This window comes from Tinamus guttatus, unplaced genomic scaffold (genome assembly GCF_059628265.1).
Source record: "Tinamus guttatus ecotype Peru unplaced genomic scaffold, ASM5962826v1 Tinamus_guttatus_pri_ptg000156l, whole genome shotgun sequence".
Taxonomy (NCBI): Eukaryota; Metazoa; Chordata; class Aves; order Tinamiformes; family Tinamidae; genus Tinamus; species Tinamus guttatus.
Window position 1 is genome coordinate 724,960 of NW_028288690.1, and position 20,632 is coordinate 745,591.

The window sequence follows — 20,632 nt, forward strand, 5'->3', positions numbered from 1 at the left end:
TAATCAGGATAATGCTATGGTGCAATGAGAGCTGGGGAATATGTTGAATAACAGGTGGTAGTGATGGGTATCCAACCTTTGTAGGGGTTAATATGTTTGAGAGCCATAGCAGATTCGACTGAGATCTCTGGTTACTGGTAGCTACTAAAAAACTTTGTAGTGTGTGGTAAATGCCAAAGACTAGGAAAGTGTTACTGCTTTGCTGATATTAAAACACAGAAGCATTTAGCTTCTATGTTTCTATCATTCTTTAGCGAAACAAGGTAAGTAGTTGATAAAGGATAGAAAAATCATGTCAATCAACATGCTTTTATATAAAGCACAATTTGTCAAACAAACCTTATACCACCAGTCTTTAAGGATATTACAGGTTTGGTGAGGAAAGGCAGCTACACAAGTCTAACACACCGATTTTGTAAGGCAGCAGGTATTTCAAATAAAAGTATGCACGTACTAAGAGCACATGCTAAGCAAATTAAGCTCTGACAATCAGACCTGGGGAAGCAGTAGTTAGCTGAGAATCTTCTTTGCTGAGGCAGCATCACCTCCATGGTAGGGCTGATGCTTTTAAGCTTTTTCAAAACTGATCTGGGAATAAAAATATAAAGTTAAAACTGATGATCTATTTTCAGGATGACTGAAGGATTGACTGAAACATAGGATAAGTATATATCATTGTATACTTCATTTGTTAAATGGGGCCCTTTTCCAATCAAGTGTTTTAATTGTGCAAAACACATGAAGAAAAGGAACTTAGATAATCCCTGGTGTCTGGTGAGGGACACTGACCTTAAAAGTAAAGACTGCAGAGGATCTGGGGGTTGTTGCAGACAACAGACTGCTCTCAGTATTGAGGAGTGATAGGACAAAAGGAGCTGCTCTGGTCTGTGAATCTATAAAATGAGAATAAGGCAAAGAAAGAGGAAATTTGTTTGAACTTTCAAGTCATGAAATATAGCAGTAATGGCCTGAACTTGTACGGAGTGTTATTAGTGTAAGCTTTACAGGCAGCTAAATCAGAAGCTTCTGTAGTTACTAGTTGAGAGTAACAGTTGAAAGCATGCCTGCTGTTAAAAGTAAAAAAAAACAAATGAACAAAAAAAGAAACCCAATTAGAACTGTGGAGTACCCATAAAGTAGATAGTTAAGCTCAAATCACATTTAATAACTGTCTTCAAGTCAGGTTCTTCCTGTTTTTCCAGGAAGATGTTATCGGACTTCAAAAGGTCAGGAGTGAATAGTCATAGTTATACAAGAAACTATGACAGTGTTTGCAATCACTGGCTGCAGCGCACAGTGTGCCTTCCATGCGCCAAAGTTTGCTGTATTTGTCAGCAAGCAAAATAACATTCTGTATATGTCAAAAAAGAGTGTTCCTAAGTATATTTTCTTCCTGCGTATTAGTTGTTAGATGGTTATGGCCTTCACTCGGGAGCAAAATAAGTCCTTTGCAGCAAATAATCCAGGAATTATTTAAGGTCGAGCTTTATGCATTTTTACCACTTGAATTATGTTGCCTACCCCCGAACTCCTCTAGAAAGCTTATTTGAAAAATTTGAGAGCAACAAAGTACCCTGCGCATTCAGGAACATTCATGGAAGGGAAAACAAGGTGAGGAGGTTTTGAGTGCAGAGAAGAAGAAACTATTTGGTACATTTTTTTTGACAGCCTTGATCAGAAGGACCATCTTGCATTCTCATTACCCTGAGAGATGCATTCAAAATGTCCTATAGCAACCTCCCTCTCCAAAGCTGCTATCCTTATAAAGAATACAAAGTCACGTACTAGAGCCACGTGTGAATTCTCTTTATTTCATAGGGAGTTATTGGTACAAATCTTGTAGAACAGGCTGGTGTTTCTTTTCTCTAGCTTTTTTCTCTGCTAGAGAATTGGGAAGGGGTTTAGTAATAACTATTCAGAGTTTACGGAGAGAATGAATGCATGCATTTTCTGCCTTTTCCCAAAACTGAAATAATGCTGGTCTGTATTCTACTTTGCTCTATTTGAATGTTTGAAAGTTCAAAGAAATGAAAAGGAGCTAGTATAAGGTACCTAATGCTAAAAGGATATATTTCCAAATAGATTCCCAGCTTAATGATGCTTGCTTGATATGTAATAACCTTCTCTGGATGTCTTTGCCACCATGCATCATGAATTGCATTTTCTGGAGAATATTCTGTTTACTTGTGATAACCAGCAGAAGCTTTGCTACCACAGAATTAAAAGTGTGTTCATATTGATTCATACTTGTATGTGCTTCATAAGCAGCTTTTTTTGTCTGTATTGACAGGTCTCACCAACTCATAACCGTCCCACAGGGAGTGGAGAGCAGAAACAGTCCCACACAGTTCTTTCATCACCGCCTAGAGTAGCATTTGGCTTGAGGTACGGGACCATTAGCACCCACTGGCTTCAGCAGCTTCAGAACTTAGAGGTTATTTAGTAAACAAGGTTTGAGTGGCCAGAGAACCAGGAGAACTGCAGCACTAAGTGTAACTTCAGTTGACAGGCAGATTCATACTAAAACACTTCAGAATAAGCATTTGAGACCTATTTTCCTTTTCATTTTCGATCAAAGCTAAAGATCTGGGGAACATTGAATTGTTGAGAAATACAAAAGGCAGGCCATGAATAAAACCCCAGGAGCTGTGCCAGAAAAATTTGGAATTGAAGTGAAGATCTAAATTAATGGATGTTATCCAGATCCACTGTGCTAGTTTGAAGAATCCTGAGCTTGTGTAGCTTTGCGTTTTTCCCTGAGAGGCCAGGATGTCTTGTTGTGCATCACCATTAACTCAGAGTGGCCCTTGACTTCAGTTAAATTATGAAAACATATCTCATAACAAATTGTGTAAAAGCAAAGCTTTGTGCCTTGCCTTCCTCGATATAGACTACATTCAGTTCTATTAAAGATAGTCAGAATCAACTTAAGAAAACACTTAGGACCATTTCTCATGGTCCTTGAAGAGACTGCATCCTAAAAAGCTACCAAACTGCAAAAGGAAAATTTTACACTTCTCAGTTTCTTCATGTCTCTTGTATTTACATGTGCTACAAACTGAATTTGTCATCTTCCCAGTTCATGGATTGCGCCCATTAATGAGTGTTCAGGAACCCAGATGTGCTTATGTATGCAGCAGAGTAATGCCCAGATGATTCCCATCCCTCTTTGTGCTGTGCAGTATTTAATACAGATACAAATCAATTTTGTCTCTATTCTTGATTTAAAGATGCCAGGACTAACTTGGGCACTGCTGTTAGGAGCACTGGTCACTCCTTGCAGTTTTGCCTCTCAGCAAGTTTGCTGGTTGGATACACGTTGAATGAAAAAAAAAAAAAATTAACAGTTACTTTGGCCATTTTTTAAACTGTTCTTGTGAACTTTAAGTATGTGTTATACGACAGACTACATGAGAGTTGTCTAGCTTTAAAAGCAAATGCTCCCTGCCTTCCCGACTTGGAGGTGGAAGGGAAGGAACACACACGAGTGCGTTGCAGCGGAGGCAAGGCTTAAAGCTTGTTTCTATCACCTGGGTTTTTTTTTTTTCAGTCTCTTTACAGGTAAGCTCAAAGTAAACCATGCAGTAAGGACTTAGAAACTTAAGCGTTAAGCAGCTTTTCCCCTCTTCTATATAGCTGCTGTATGAAATAGAGTGTGTATGAGAGTTAGGCTGCTCGGAGCACACAAAATATGTGTACCACAGCTCCAAAGCAGAGAGTACTTTGTGTGACATGACATGGACTGTACTGCAGAGCAGACACAATCATCAGTTATGCCTGGGCATTTATGGGGCTAAAGTAAGGTTATTTCTATGTAAGGGTGAGTCACTGGCTGCAGCAAGAGTTGCACATTATTGGGCTGAGCCTTGGAAGAGAGGAGCAGGTCCAGCAGCTGCCACAGAGCCTGCAAGGAGAAGCACGGGTCCCTCAGAGCTGTGCGATCACAGCCACGTGGCTGGTCACTTCTTGAAAACAAACAAAAATCCCATTGAAAACAGGGGTTCCCTCCATTCTGCACTCTTCACTCACCGCCCTGAGCTCCGGGTGATGCAGCCACACGAGCATTTTGTTAACGAGCTTCCCTTTCTCTCTAACAGGAAGCCTAGAGGGGAGGGGAAAAAATGTCGGAAGGTCTATGGGATGGAGAACAGAGATATGTGGTGCACTGCCTGCCGCTGGAAGAAGGCCTGCCAAAGGTTCATCGACTAGAGACTGGGATTGTGCAGAGGATTTGGGGATGGGGCAGGACAGCAGCAGAACCAGGTTGCTGCAGCTGCACTGTATCACTTCCCGTTTTCCCGTCAGCGATGTGCTGTTTGGTTTTGGTTTATTTTTTTATTTTTGAAGAGCTTTGTATGTCAAAGTGAAGCACTTGTAGCCAAGGAGAAGCACTAATCAAAACCTGTGTGGAGCAATAGAGCAAAAAATAATAATAAAAAAAAACAAAACGAAGAACATGCAACAAAATTCTGTCTACTAAGTATTGAAACCAGAGCAGCTATTAGTGTTTTTCTGTAAAAAAAAGGAAAAAGTTAATTTTTTGCTAACTCTATGAAACTACTTGCTCCTTTGGACCCTTTTTAACTATTTCAGTCCCTGTGTTGTGAACGTCTGTATTAGCTAAACTGAACAATTCTTCTTTTCCTGGAACGAAGATTTTTTTTTTTTGAAAGCTTTCTAATAAACACTTCAAAGTTATATAAGCTACAGTTTACTCCACAAGCGCTATACCAAGACTGGAGCCTGCTAAATAATTCTCCCAATATGAATGATCATGGTTATATGGTATTTTTGGAAGGGGGATGTGGGGAGGAGTTGCATTTTTGTTTGTTTGTTTATAGGAGGAAAGTCTGAGTTCACAAGAAGGACAAACAATGTTTCTGGAAGATTTTTAAAACAGACACAGACCAGTAGAGTGAAACAAAATAATTTAAGTACCAAATTGGATTTGGATCCTCTAGAGGAAGAAAAGCAGCAATGGAAAGTCACCAGCAGATGTTGTCACAGCAGAAGTTGAGGGAAGAAATCCACTGATCCTTGATTGAAACCCATAAGAATATAATTGGGGTCCCATAGCTTTTCTTAACCACTGCCCCTTTTTCTAGGGAAGAGTAACAACAGGACCAGCTGATCTATTGCTGCAGAAGCCCTATAAACGCAGCCATTAGGGTTATAAGAAAGGTTTGTTCAGGGACATGATCCAGCCCAGCAGTTCTACTCTTGTTTCCTTTTCTCCTGTTTGAGAGAATGTTGTTAAATTGATGGTTTGCTCAGTTTTGTGTTTTTTTTTCATTAGAGTTCCTAACATGTATTATGTACAAAAAAAAATTGCTAGCGAAAAGAAAGTGCCCCCTTTCCACAACATGATCCCAGAAAGAGAAGTACAGCAGCAAAGGAGCAACATATTTATGGTAGAACTACATTCCTTAGCTCATGTTGATGTCTGGGTTGATACGTTTTTATACTGGCAGTACTTGGATAGGTTTGAATACTTTGTATCTTTGTCCAATAGAAAATCCACACCTGAATGCAGAAAGCTGGTATTCTGTTCCAACTGATACAGAATTCCCATTAATTGTTGTTTTAGTGCAAAAATAAGATGAGAATTTCTTAGAATATGAATGTATACCATTAAGCAATCCTTGTCCGTTAAGCAAAACAAGGCACCCAAGAAAACCACCCAAAAGTTCTCCTGTTTTTAGAGGCATGTAGGCTCATTGATTCCTGGATTTCTTTTTCATATCCCCTGAAATTAGGCCAGATTTTAGTTATCCCTTTTTTATTATGTAAGATGCCTACTTCTCACAGAAATAAGGGGACTTTAATTGCCTAAACAGCTTCCTAAACTCTGGTCCAAAGTTGTTTAGAATGCACTCTGAAACCAGTAAAGCAGTGCTAAGCAGTAAAATATATAATAGGAGCTTCTAAAGGATACCTTTTTTTTTTTCTTTTTGAGCAAGTTAATTGGGCAATCATGCTAGTCCGGTTGCTCACAAATTGTGCAATTTAAATGCACACATGGCCAGATGTGCTTGCAGGCAGCCAGTGACTAGATTTCATGCCCAGTTGTGCTAAGCCGTGTAAAAGGAAAAAAGAAGATAGGCTCTGAAATCTAGTAAGGCCCTGGAATATATATACATACATATGTGTATATATAAAAAATCTGGGGTTAACAGGGAAGAGAAAGTGGTTTTGTTAGTAACTATAAAAGAAACTAAACTTTGGTGGATATACGTAGCCATTGCTTTATTACCTTTCCCTTCAGTAAAATGTGGGGTTTTCCTTGCATGTTTTATTATTTTAATTTCTGTAGTAAAATACCTTGTAATTAGTAGTAATTAGTAGTAATTTCATCTTAAAACACTGAGTTTGCTGTTTTTGTGTATTTACCTTGGGGGAATGTAGAAAATCGCCTCTGTATTGCCCTAAGCTGTATCGCTGCTGGCTTATCTGCCCCTCCAAAGCAGTCTGAAGGAATGAAGGGGCTTCATTTAGCAGCAGCCCTCTTGCTACAGGTCTTTGGATGTCTGCTCATTTATGTCAATAGACAGAATTGCTCCCTAAGATACAAAAACAGAAGGATCTGTTCTATTAGTTTTGACCACCTACTAGTTATAGAAGTTGCCAGCATTGATATCTGACTTGATATGAACAGCATAGGTCCCATATGTTTTTCTTGGAGTCTTCCTGCTGTAACAACCCCACTTTTCCTACTTCCCCCCCCCCAAAAAATTACCTGGAAAAGGAAATTATTTAAGAAATAGGAATTTTCAGAGGCAATTCTAAAATATGATTATGTCCCAGTTGCTTCTGTGTGAAGTAGCATCTGTTGGGCTTTAAGTACTCTGATCATCTTATTCATAAAATTATTTTCACCCAAAACAACGTGCTTAATTCTCTAGTGCCTTGCACAGGTGTAAGTGAATACACAAGATGCAAAGCAAACAAAAACTTTTCCACTGCAATCTGCCTGTTTACAGTCCCTTTTTCTTGATCCCAGTTGTCATTTGTTGTTGCAGAAGGCTGTCGCGGGAGGCCTCTTTGCATGGGCAAGTTGTGCAGAATGCCTGTCTGCTGCATCCCATTGTACAAGTCCCTGGGTACTATGAGCGTTAGCTCTCAGGTGAGGTGTGAATTCCTTGCACCTGCTTTCCGCAACATCCATACCCTTTCTCATCCTTTCTCCACATTTTTTAAGGTGATGAAGCAGCAGCTACACAATGGAAGGCAAAGCTGTAGCAGAGAGTGCTGGTTGGACACGCACTCAAAATGGGTTCCAGCTGTAGGCAGTATCCCAGATGTTGACCCCCTCCCTGTACCAGACCTGTTTTTTTGGTGGTGTTGCTTGCATTCATCCTGCTGCCGTGCAACAGTCTGAATGGTTTCCTGTGCTCCGCCACGCGCTGGCACCAGCTGGAGTCAGCTGTAGGTGCAGCCATATGAAGGGATCTTTTTCCCTTGCTCTGTAAATACGTTGCAATGCCGTCTCAAAAACAGACTTCAGGAGCTTGCTGACCATGTGAGGAGACGTAACAAATTACCTGTGAGGCTCATCTGCCTTGGTTCAAGCTTCAGAGCAGCATTGGTAGGGAAAAATTATGCTGCTTCTTTTTTTAAAAAATATTTTGATCAGGAAGCTTTGTTAAATCTTATATTTGACTTATATTTATACTTCATTTTTTTATATAGATGGCAGCACTGGAGGTGAGACCTATAAGAGAGTTGGATTTAATCATAGAATCATAGAATCACAGAATGCTTAAGGTTGGAAGGGACCTCTAGAGATCATCTAGTCCAACCCCCCTGCACACGCAGGGACACCTAGAGCACGTGGCACAGGACTGCGTCCAAGCGGGTTTTGAAGATCTCCAGAGAAGGAGACTCCACAACCTCTCTGGGCAGCCTGTTCCAGTGCTCTGTCACCCTCACTGTCAAGAAATTTTTCCTTAAGTTCATGTGGAACTTTTGGTGCTTCAGTTTGTGGCCATTACCTCTAGTTCTGTCGATGGCCACCACTGAAAAGAGGCCAGCACCATCCTCCTCACTGCCTCCCTTGGGGTACTTACATACACTGATCAGGTCCCCTCTCAGCCTTCTCTTCTCCAGGCTGAACAGGCCCAGCTCTCTCAGTCTCTCTATTAGCCATTGCAGAACATCATAGTGCAGATTTTGTTCTAGTCTAAATTCAGAAGAATTATATGACACCTTTATCAAAATAACCGTAAAGGAAGTCACTAGCAAAAACTAATGAAGCTGATGGTTTAGATACAGAAGGTACCTACTAAATGTATGCAGCCACTATCTGCAGGTATTTGAGTCTGAAAAGCTCAATATTAACAAAAAAAAACCCACCCAGAATATACAGTTACAGTTAATAGTGCCTGCTTGCACTGTTGTTTTCCATCTGAGACTACAGTACTTTTGCCTAGACCACCATCTCATTCCTGTTGAAGTGAAGATTAAAGAACACTTTATAACTTCATAACTTTTTTGAGTTTATTCAGTGATATATAAAATGCTTCCCCCTGTTCTTTCTGCTTTAAACAGACAGTTTTCAATCAGAATCTAGAAGGACCCTGAAAACAGATGTCAGTCTGTTTCCGATGCCACCAAGCAAAATCATTTTATTGCCTATACTTTTGGCAGAAAAAAAACTTGGTCAGTAAATTCACAATACGCAATGCAAGGAACAATTTAATGTAGTAACAAACCAGTGTTGTGCTTTTTGAAACTCGTCTTAAAACCAAGAACTTTTTTCCTTCAATATTTGACTCGTAAATGTGAGAGAAATTAATTTAGTATTATAAATCTTTGTTTTGCCTTATTACTTGGGATTCTACACAATATAATACTAATGAGGCAGCATTTCAAGACCAAATCCAAATTCTTGATTGAATTGTGTGCTACGGATATACCCTAATGCTTAAAAATGTTTGAATGTCAATGTTTACTATCTTTGCCAAATAGGAAGTTCAAGATTTCTAACTTGCATTTATGACTAATAGTCTTCAAAAAGATAGCATACTAGATTTTAGAGTTTTTATCTTATTCTGTTATGCACTATACCTATATTAGCATATAATGTACAATGTCCAGAGAAACAGAAGTTACTAAAAAGTTTATTAAAAATACCTTGGGAAGACAGCAAAAATGATACAGTTAATATTAATTTCCTCAGGGAAAGTGAGAGGGCTGTAAATGCAGGATGCAGTTCTATTTGAGTGAAAGATGGTTAAGAGATTTTTCTATTCTAGGCAAACTTTAAAGGGCCTCTATGTTGTTTCTTAAATTATTAAAACTTGAAGGAAGCACTAATTGGTGAAAATGTTTGTACTTTAATATTAAAACTTATTTAGATCCAAATAGGAAAATGACATTTTAACTGAAAAAAATATAGAAAATGAGCTTGAACTGTACGTAATTTTAGTATAAATCAATAGATTTGTATAAAGCTCTTCAGAATGTATTGTAAATATAAATAATTCTTGTTTATACAATTCCTTAATGAAAATATACATTGTCTGTAATTGGATTACATTTTATCAAATTATATGTAGCCCGCAAAAAAATAATATAACAATGAGCTATCCTGAAGGTACTGAGTACTCTGCTTTGCAAGATGCTCATTGATATTTAAAAAAAAAAAAAAAAGAATGACACCACAAAACCTTTCTCCTATCTGAGAAGATATCAGCTTCAGCAAAACAAAATTAATATACATTTAACTATTATTTGAAGGAATATATGTGCAAGTTCTCAACATTTTCTTCAGTTGTAGGTGAAGAAAATCATTTCTGTCCATACTACTTTCTCCTTATAAAATCTTTTTAATCGTGGCTAGGGGCTCTGTTCCCCAAATTCTTGCATATTTATACTGAAATGAATAAAAATACGCATTAGAATAAAAGCACCTAAAAATGTAAATGGCACACGGCATCAGAATTTTTAGTATCATTGTTAAATTATGGTAATTCTCACGCTGATGCCAACAAATATTTCAGGAAGAGATGCATATAATCCATAAAGCATATGTGTTTACTATAGAGGTAGGTAGTCCAAAATCAAATAACAGATTCAGATTCATTAAAGCATTTTTAAGCTTTTCTGAAGACAAGACTTGGAAAGACCAGATACTCTTATAACTCTTATTTGAAATAGGCACTTTGTAAGTCAATCTATCTTTTTCTGATTTTATGTGGTTTATCTGGTATTTAGAAGACCAGACAAATTTAGAGGATTGAGATTTTTTGTATTTTTTGCTTTGCAAAGGGAAAGTGAAAGACTTGAAAAGTTTATTTGTTCATTTTAGCATATGAAACCATTGCTTAGATTTGTAAGAGTTTTGTGTTTGCCATCAAACTCAGAGGAACTTACCTGAGCATGTCAGAGAAATGCATGACAACCAGGTCACTTCATCTAAATTTATGTGGTTCTATCTGTATTCCTTGTGTGCTGTTCCATTGAATTGAGTACACAGGAGATCTAAAGCTGCAAGGAAATAAGTAAGTTCACCTAAAAAACAAGGAAGTACAGGAATACTGTACTGTTAAATCACAAATTATGTTGTCTTTGTATAAACTGTAGTGTTAAAAAGCATTAGTACTTTTACTGAAAAGGAAACTAGAAAGTAGCCTTATTAACAAGGTGCAATAATTAAAGGGCTAAATTATGGGAACAGGTGGTGTGTGTATGTACATCACTATGAAATGTGCACTCTTTTAAAACTAACTCCTATAGCACTGGGCTCTTATTACCTCTCTGAAATTATAATGGTGGCATGATTTTATAGCCATTTATTATATACTAGGAACGAGGATTTGGGATTCTGTAAGAATCAAAAGGATGAGGGGGGAAATGGTAAAATGCATAGAATAGGAATGTGCAGTCTAGCATGGAAGAAGTAACCTATAAAATCTATACAAAGCTATAAAAAGTGTGGATTACTGAAAGAAGAAAAAGTATTGACCTTGGTTATGGAGATAATTTAGTCTGAAATTGCCAGTAATATCAAAAAATACTACAGAGAAAAAAATATTTATTTTGTTTTATCATTTTTTGCTTAAATCTGCATTCTAATTGTGCAGACATTCCTAATTTGTCAATAATTGACTTGAAATTGTATAATAATTTGAGAACCACTTTTAAGATGGAGGCATTTCTTCTTTCATTCTCCTGTACATCTGAATCTCTTCATACAACATGATCAGACTGAAGAGGGGAGGTAGAGCAAGCAAAAGGGCAAGCAAAGGGTGAGAAAAGGACTGAAAAAATGATTGTTGGTCATTGATCCGTTAGAAAAAGTGTTTGAATACTGAGACTGAGGGATCCTCTTGCATATTTCTAAGGGAATTTCTCGTCCACCTGCACAGTGACGTTCCAACAGAGCACAGACTGTCCAGTATGTTGCCTCTTGCTGTCATGTATTTTTGCTGTTAAAGAATGACATACAAGTCCCTATTTTTGTCTTATTCTCAGAATGCAGAATTAACTAAAAATGGAAAAAAAATAGGTCTACTGAACAGAACACTGTGTGGTTGCTTCACTCTTTGACTTTCTTCTGGTAAAGTGCCAATGGCCGAATTTGAATTTATAGAGACCTTATCTGAAACAGGCTTGAGCCAACAAGGTAAGACCTAAAAGAACAAAATACCCAAACACATTCCTCAGAGTTGGTCACAGGAGAACAAAACTGTCTGTCTTGGGTCAGGCTAGCGACTTAAAGTTAGGCAGAGTAGACCTTACAGTGTGGCTACTATTTTCTGTGTTTAGGTAATACCTTTTAGTGTGCTGTTACTTCTGTAGCCTCATCGCTGTATGTTTTTGATAGAGATATTTTTCATCTCCAGAACACTGCACTATTTTGTGTGCGTAAGGGAAAGATTCTGCCTTCTGTCGGTAACCAGCACTGTTTTATTTGTAGTTTTATAATAGAATATTTAATCCTGCTGGCTTATTTTACTTGCTAATATGTAGCATCACTTCTTAGAAGAATCTGAAGCCAAATATGATCAGATGGTACAATTGTAGTTACTTAATATCAGATGTGTATAAATAAATTTGACCATAAAAGACCAACTCCAATGAATCAGACAACATCAATGCAATGCCCTGTAAAGTCATGTTTTATACAAACTGTGAGTTAAAAAAAGCTTTTAAGCTTTTTTTTTTCTTTTCTCCTCAATCACGACAGGAGTTTAGCAGGAGTTAATTCTAATTAATTTGAGGAAAGGAGGTAAAAGCCAAAAGCATTTTTCTGAAATAAACAACCCTTGCTAAGCTCCTGTGAATTTATCTATAGCCAAGACATCCAATGTTCCACCTCGCATGTTGGCACTGCTCGAAGGCAATCCATTACAGAGGTTTTTATTTTTTTTAATTACGAGGCTGACAATATGTCTTGTCAGTTAAGAGTGAAGTGCAGATAGCACTGTCACTATCTAAGTCCCCAAAGCTTTACATTTTTTCTCAGGAGAGTTGCCATTATTCCTGTGAATAGCTCCATTGAGTGGGACTGCTCACACGGGTCACACGGGTGGGTTTTCTTCAGTGTGACTAGTTCTGCTGTAACTGGAGGTATGAAAATGCAAACCCCCGCTCTGAGTGCTTGAAAAGAGAGCTTAGCTCCCAGGTTTTGTGAGGAAGGTGGGTATGTGCCCAGCCACGTCCTGCGCTGCTGTTGGAAGATCTTGGCTTAGTTCTGGTGCTGCCCAAGGGGCTGCGCTTTGGGCAGATTTAAGAGCTGTTGAGCACGCGGCCGTTAGTGCGTAATCCAGGACACTGGTACCACGTGTAAGGCAAAGTAGGTTTCTTAAAAAGGAACCCAGGACAGCCAACTTGTTGTGAAGGGAAGGTACTGCCACTCTCAATGTCACCTTAAATTCCAAAAAAAACCCACAATTGCCCAGTTTTCGTGCAGGTGGGACTTCCGATGTAGTCTGCTTGCGTAAGACTGCAGTATTCAGCCACATGTATCCTCTTGTCTCTCTTCAGTCATAAAAGGGGAACATCTGCCCCTGATGTTGTTCTTCCATTGTTTCCTATCAAATTTATTTGGGGGCAGATAAAGTAAATTTTAGGGGTTCTGAAAAGCACTTTTTCCCTGTATTTTTGTCTTTAGAAGGATAGCATTTACTCTTCTACTTGGCATAAAATTAGTGACCTTTAATTTGCTCAGCATTGCACTTTATATATATTTTCACTTGTTGGACCATGTATTTTTGATATACTAAGCAAAAAAAAGTTTTGTTAATCCAGTTCTAACTAGAAATTAACTATGAAATGAAGATGTTTTTATAAAAATGCATTTTTTAAAAAATATGCTAAATATAGCAAATATACTATTTAGATTAAAAATATTTTAATGAAATGCTGAGAAATACAATATCTTCTGAAATGATTTACCACTTATTAAAATCAGTATGTTGATGGATAGCGTAATTTAAAATGATATATGGGTAACGAAGAGACAGCAGTAGACATTTGATTTGTTTACACACAAAACCCACATTAGTTAATTGATTTAGCACTTAAAAAATTAATATAATAGGGTTTAAATAAATATAAGCTCATTTAACAAGGCAGGTTAAAATGAAGTAAAGCGTTGACAGAGAGGTTGACATAAGTTTACCTTAATCACCAGCAAGACAGGGTTTTTTTTTTTCCCAAGCTAACGCAGTTCTGCATCGTGGGCACCTGAGAAGGCCCTTGTCCTGGGAAGGGCCGAGCTCACGTGCATGCTGTGTCCTTGAGGTGCAAGTAAGGGCTAACTGCTGATCTTCATGTCATTAATAAGGCTCAGCTTGAGCTGCAAGCGTGTCATCTGGACATTTTTAAGCAAGCTTGAGTTTTACCTGTGAAGGAAGTGCAGGGTCAGGGTAAAAAGCGGTTTGGTCCTTTCGAGGACTAACACGAGGTCTTTGAGCATGAGTAGTTCGTTGCTAATGGTGTGCAAGCTGCATAAAAGTGGTGAACACAATACTGTGCCAAAGAGAAATACTAATGTTACCTACACGTTGTACCACAGAGGAGTGCCGCGAGTGCCACTAAGGTGTTGTAGGCATGGAGAAAAAGCTCAGCTTGAAACCTGGCCTGTGCACATCATGTCTCTGGGAAATTGGTTTCTGTTTGAGGAACAAGTGCCATGACAGACTGCCTCCAAGGTGGCTGCCCTTCGGGCAACACAAATAACAGCCGTGTTGCCCTACGAGTTTCTGTGTTTTCATGATCTTTTGAAGAAAAGCTTAGAAGAGAGGGAAGACACTTGCATGTACCTGATCCTTGTTGGATCCGACCGTGCAGTCTGTGGCAGAGGTAGGTGCCTCCTTCCGCTGTGAGCTAAAAGCTGCGGCTTGCCAGAAGCTTAAGAACAGGCCGCTTTTTTTTTTCCTTAAGATGCAAAAGAGAGCACAGTGTCAGCGGTGTCACGGCGGTGTCACAGCGCAGAGCCTCCCAGCCCGCGGGCTCCCGTGCTGGCTCCCTGGCGCCCACTCCGCACAGCGCAGGCCGCGGGAGGCAGCGGGGAGCTCGCGGCGTTGTGGCCATCACCAGCCCAAACGCCACTGTGCCCCGCTCCCCCGGGCACGCTGCAGTGGTGACACACAGGTGTTCAGGTTTGGGCTCTCTAAGAACTTTAGTATGAAAAAAAAAGAGTGTTTAAATCTTTGCATGTTTCTGCACTGTGGTGTGAGAGCACTTCCAGCCGACTTCGGGTGTTTGAAGCAGTCGTTTTCAGAGGACGTTCCAAGTATTTGCTGATTTGGCAAATGTGCTTAGGAAAACTATTTGAAACGTACATTAATGCCTAAAAGTCTATGAAAATATTCAAGATAAGTACTAAAATGTATGTGTTTGCACTAGTGGCTTTAAAGAAGGACTACTGAATTATTTGTTTGCTAAGCACTAGCTCTTTAGTTTGTTGATGCACTAGACCAGCTTTGGGCAAAGTAATTTCTTCTGTACATACAGGAGGAAGTTTTTCTTCTGAAATTATTCCTATAATTCAGATTAATGAATAGTTTGTTTTCAGTCACTGAGGTTTAGACGGGGCAAATTTCATCCTCTTGCACTTTTAATAGTCATCATGTGTAGGGAAAGGAATCTTTTAATTTCCCAGTGAATGACTGGTTCACTAGCTATAGTCCATGTTTCTTAACATCAATTGCAAAATTTAATAAATTTATTCTCCTCCCTGTGTATCCTCATTATCTGACATAATATTTTCCAATTTTAAAAGTACTTTTGTGGAATTTTCATAAAAGCATTTGAACTAATATTGCAAAGAAAAATCTAAATAATGTAAGAAGTGCATTAACTGTTTTTCCTAACAAGAAAATTAAAGTTAGAAGCATATAGAAACCTAAACAGTCATGAACAAAGTCACTTAATTACTTAAGTAAGTATTTATAGTGTTTTGATTTGTAAAGAGCACTAATCTTTGTTGAAGTTACATTCAATTGCAATTGTTTTAGTAAGTATCACAAAGGAGAAAGCAATTTCTCCTCTGAAAACGAAGAAACAAACAAATGGAAGACGAGATGAAAATAGGTAACTCACACTAAGGACTTTGCTCGCTTTTAAGTTCGTCCTGCCTGGCACATCACGGCTGTGTGTCCAAGGTTGCTCAGGGCAGTAGACATTCCTAAAGGGAAACAGGCAGATTCCAAAGTGTTAACTGAAGCAAAACGCAGTGAGCAAACCTGTCCTGTTCTCGAAGCAGAAGTAAGCTCAGCTACTGCCAAAAAAGCAAAAAGCACTAGTAGTTCTGCTGAACTAGAATTTCAGCATTTTAAGCGAATCACTTTTTAATCTAGTTCATGCACCACATATAAAATAAGATTTTGTTCTTTTTTTTAGGTCTTATATCTGTTAAACCTCAGAGCAGGGAACACTAATACTCAACTAATGAGAATTAAGTAAGAATCTCAGTCCACAATACATTTTTTAGAGAAACAACAGTCTACAAATGAAAAAATGCTTTAGAAAAAAAAAAGATAAAAAGATGGTAATTCTCTATTTGGGAAATATTATTCAGTTACCATTAACTCACAAGATGTGTGGTTAATTGGTCTTACGTGCATTTGTGAGATCACATTTTCCTTGAAAGCAGATGGCGATTAAACTGCGTAGCAAAGAACCTTGCTTTGGTCTTGCTAAGTGAATGTATGCACAAGAACTATGCATTTCCCTGCAGCTGCGTCTGGCATCTGGAGTCAGTGCAACCCCGGCCTTGCCCCGGGCTAGCAGCTCCCGAGCAGCCGGAGCTCCCACCCCATGGTGCCTCCTGATGGGCTCCTGTCCGGAAGCTCCAGCCCTCCTCGCCTGGGCTTCAGGGCTGGGGTGTGCAAACGTGCTGAGCCAGGTATTAGATACTGTGTGCTTCTTTCCGCTTATCCTACAGAGAGAGAGACAAAAAATGTATTAAGAGCATCTCTGCTTTAAAGTAAAGCAAACCTGGACTGAACAGCAAAGAAAGATTGTGTTCATATGCAACCTATTCAAATACATGATAGTGTAAAGGCACTGGTATTTTATCTATCCAGAGGTGTGCACTCATCTAGGTTATATTCAGTTAAAAATATTTTTACAGTATGTATTTGTATTTGATGGGCTAAAGCCCTTAATTTTATATTCTTTTCAAGAATTAGCATGGAACTCATGTTTTCTGGTTTGCTGAGCTACCTGACTCTGCTAGTTTTCAATTTGTATAAAGAATATATCCAGTACTTCTGAGGTTTTGGGTTTTTTTTTTAAACTGTGTCCTTTTAAAAAGTGCAATGCTTTTGTATGTTGCTTGATGACAAAAAAAAAAAAAGGCAGATTTGTTACAAGGGCCGGTGTGAGCTACAGAAGCCACTGGCAGGCGAACCCACCTGAGGATGGGCACCTCCAGCCGGGTTGCCTGGAACTCTGACCATTTCTATCCCCCAGAGGCTCTGCTCCCAGGCAGGTGGCCCAGGGCTGGCTCGAGGGATGTGTCCTGCGACGTGCGCCTGCAGCGTGTTCCTGCAATGTGCTCATGCAGCGTGCTCTTGTGACGGGCTGCTGCGATGCACTGCTGCAATGCGCTCCTGCTTCGCACTGCTGTGATGTGCTCCTGCAACACGCCCCAGCGCGCTTCTGCAACGCACTCCTGCGACGCGCTACTGCAACGCGCTACTGCAACGCGCTGCTGCGACGCACTGCTGCGACGCACTGCTGCGACGCGCTGCACTGCTGCGACGCGCTGCACTGCTGCGACGCGCTCCCGTTCCGCGCGCCTGCCCTAGCTCCAGCCGCGGCCCCTCGAATCGGAGCATTGGCTGCAACGCTCTGCCCCTCGTTGTCACTCTCACTAAATTCACTTTTTGAAATGAGGAAGAGCTTCCAAATCTGGCACTAAGAGAAATAGTGAGTACTTTTAATATGTATGTATATATTTGGAAAGTATTTGGGGAAAAAAAAGTGTTTTTTTTAATACAACTTTTAGCCAAATAGAAGTCTTCTGATTATTACTTCTGTGGATATATGTCCACCTGTAAATAAACTCATATGTTCAGGTACATGAACCTGGAGGAAAAAATAATAATAAAGACTGTTCACTGGCTATGCGTTTTGCTAGCCCTCGATTCCTTTGTACATAGGAATTAACTGTTTAAATGTTGGGTGGGTTTGTTTTTCTAATTTAATTGATGCTCCTATACAGAAAGAAGAAAATAATCTTTTGACTTTGTTTTCTCTTTTCTGAGTTAATACAAAGATTTTCTAACTTTTTACTGCAGAAATGGTTCAATACCTGGTGCTATGTGAATTTGAGTCAAACTGGCCATAACAAACACACCAGTTTTAGAATGCACTTTTCCTATAGCACACGATGTATTTTCTCAGAATGGATTTCAAAGGACCATCAGATGTTTACATTTCTTCTTGTTGCCCCTACTAGTTTTGGATACTGAAAGATTTCCCAGAACATAAGACATGATGCATCACTGATGTAAGGAAACCTCAAGTTTAGGTATCTACTACAGGTTTGTGCAAATACCATTTTAGAAATAGTTGAAATATTGGGCTCTCATACTTTATAATGCTTTGACGTGACAATACATATGCTGTTGCTATCTAGTCCAACCTCATTGTAGACCTGTAATTTCCTGTTTATGGTTATGTCATGAATTGCACTGGCTTCAATCCAGTTGCCAGCTCCTGGCTGTCCAGCTGAAGTACTCTGACTGTTATGGTTTTCACGGAACATTAATTAAATGCACTTGTAACTGACTAACTACCAAGGAGTATGTAAAATTATTCATGTAATAAAAACCTTTGTGTATAAGCTTTTCCTCTTTATTTACGTGAAATTCAGTCCTTCGACACCCATGACCGCCAGCGCGTCAGCCAAGGGTCAGCTCACACAAACGGGAACTTTTGCCTGGCCTCTGGTACGAACAGCAGTTTCACAGCATGAACCTGGACGTGGTAAACAGCCCCTCAGATTACGCTGTGATCTATAAGTAGCTGCGTGACAGTCAGAGGGAAGGAATTCCCTCACGCTGGCGCAGTGGAACCGCTGCTCCTGGTGCGGTAAGCTCCGGGAGCCGCTGTCCTGCCGGGCCGGGGCAGCCGGGCCTGCCTGCGGGCAGCGCTGCTGCTGCGCCAGGCTGAGCGGGAACGGGCACTGCTGATCAGGACGGGGTGTCTCTAACCCCATCTGCTCTCACACACAGGCTAGAGCAGCCTGCGGTAACGTTGTGCTTGTTGCCCAACAGCTCCTTCCTCAGCAGGCCGTGAATCCAGCAGGTCTTCGGTCACTTCTGCCCAAGGAGCCTCGGCCCTCCCAAGGCCCAAGGCCCACAGGCGGCACCCGGAGCTGCCTGACTGGGAGACCTGGGTTCAGGTCAGTAAAGCTGCTTCAGACAGCTCCTCCAGATACGGAAAGGAAAGGATGTGAAGCCATACAATTAGCAAGCTCACTGCTGTAGGAATTTTTAAATTAAATCCCGCACATTAAATAGCTCTTGAAGAGATGATAGTTTCTGCTGTAATTGATGCTCTGATGCACACACAGACCGATACAGTTGCCTTTATGCAAATAACAGGTTTTCTAACTGTATGGAGCAAAAATATTAAAAGAAAAGGATTTCAGTCCAGCCCGAAGTCAGAGAGCTCCAATCCCCCCACACACACCCAGGCCATGCCTTTTTGAGGTTGTTCTGACAAGCCTTTAGGGAAGTGGCTACCTCGGATATGTTTGGTTTAGAAATATTTTAGACAGTCAGATACTTCTTTTAGAAAGTTTTGAGACAGAACATTCTCTGCCTGCACCAAGGGCCTCCTCTCACCGCCGCTCATTTCTTTTAGCCAAAATTCAAATGAATTTTAGCTGAATTCAGATTTGGGTTTCAAATACTCATGACTGCAAAGAAAAAGTACATCTCTTTGTTTAAATATTCTACGCATTTTATACTTAAAATGTTGCCATGCTCTTTTCCTTCACAGTTGTACCTTTGTGAGCTACTCCCAAACCTGGTTATTTCGGGATCACTAGGAAATATATCGATTCCCTTTTTTTTCCTGTGAGGTTCTGATAGAAAGCTGCTGCTCCCAGAACAACTTATTAGCAATGAAAGTATTACTTAGAAAATAACATTATTTTGGTGCCCCTTAGTTAAATGCTTTGTTTTGTAGCTTATTTTTATTAACTGCCAGCATTTTTCATGGTGCCAGTAAAAATATTTAGGTTTTAAAAATTGCAGCATTGGTTTGGAAACCAAGCTACATTTCTTTTTATGCCTGTTAAAATTAAAAATAAACATTATACTAAGGTTTATGTTCTAAATTTAAAGAGAAGGAGAATTAAAAATTGCGCCTTCCTTAATTGTTTCCCTGCTTGTCCCCAGATAATACCACCATGAACAGATTAAAGGTAATTTTGCAATTGAAGGGAGAGGAAAAGAGATTCACACATTCACTTTAACACAAAGCAGATGACAAACACATTTCTTGTAACGCTGGAACTCAGCTTTGTCCTGCAGCTGCCACAGCAGCACAATGCCCTGCTCTGAGACAAGGCTTCGTTGATTTTTTTTTTTTTTGCCAGATTGTTAAAAAATTAAAATAAATAAATAAATAGAAAGAGCAAGAGAAAGGGGGGGAAACATTACCAAGGATTGTTTTAAACTTGTTTTTAAACCAGCCGTATAGGATATCCAAGCAAGTTTGTGGAACTGCCTCTGCATCAAACTTTACCCTCAGTGTTTTCCATTACTATGTGATCAGTCCCTTTTGGGTGCAAGACTTACCCTTCCTTTCCAGACTTCTTAGCTCTAAGACAGACAGGCTTTCAGCTTGCTTTCATAAGGAAAAATATAGCGCTATTTTAGAGGCCCATTTTCCTAAATCAGTTGTGAAAATGAAAATGTGGGTAAAAAAATAAAAAAAGAGGAAAAAGAGGAAAAATAACTACAAAACAGTCCTTTGTAGTGGAGATTGCAGGAGAAATATGCACCAACTACACTACACCCACAGCCACTACTGAGAGCACCTCAGTGCTCACTGGGCTTTCTGAAACAGGTGGGAGCTGCAGATTCTCTGCAGCTGAACGTGTTACGATTAAGACCATAAAGTTATCACGGACTGACCTCTTGTGGTATGTGATGATGCT

At 39.6% G+C, this 20,632-nt stretch overlaps 1 protein-coding gene across 1 annotated transcript in view; it reads left to right on the forward strand.

The window, feature by feature from the left end:
• The window catches only part of ZNF704 (zinc finger protein 704), a 74,494-nt gene extending 69,845 nt beyond the window's left edge, over positions 1-4,649 (forward strand). Inside the window, exons 8-9 of the mRNA XM_088522737.1 lie at positions 2,291-2,385; positions 4,098-4,649. Of these exons, the coding sequence (XP_088378863.1) occupies positions 2,291-2,385; positions 4,098-4,209 (207 nt within the window). The 3' untranslated portion in view covers positions 4,210-4,649. The remainder of the gene's footprint in view (positions 1-2,290; positions 2,386-4,097) is intronic.
• The last annotated feature ends 15,983 nt before the right edge of the window (positions 4,650-20,632 follow it).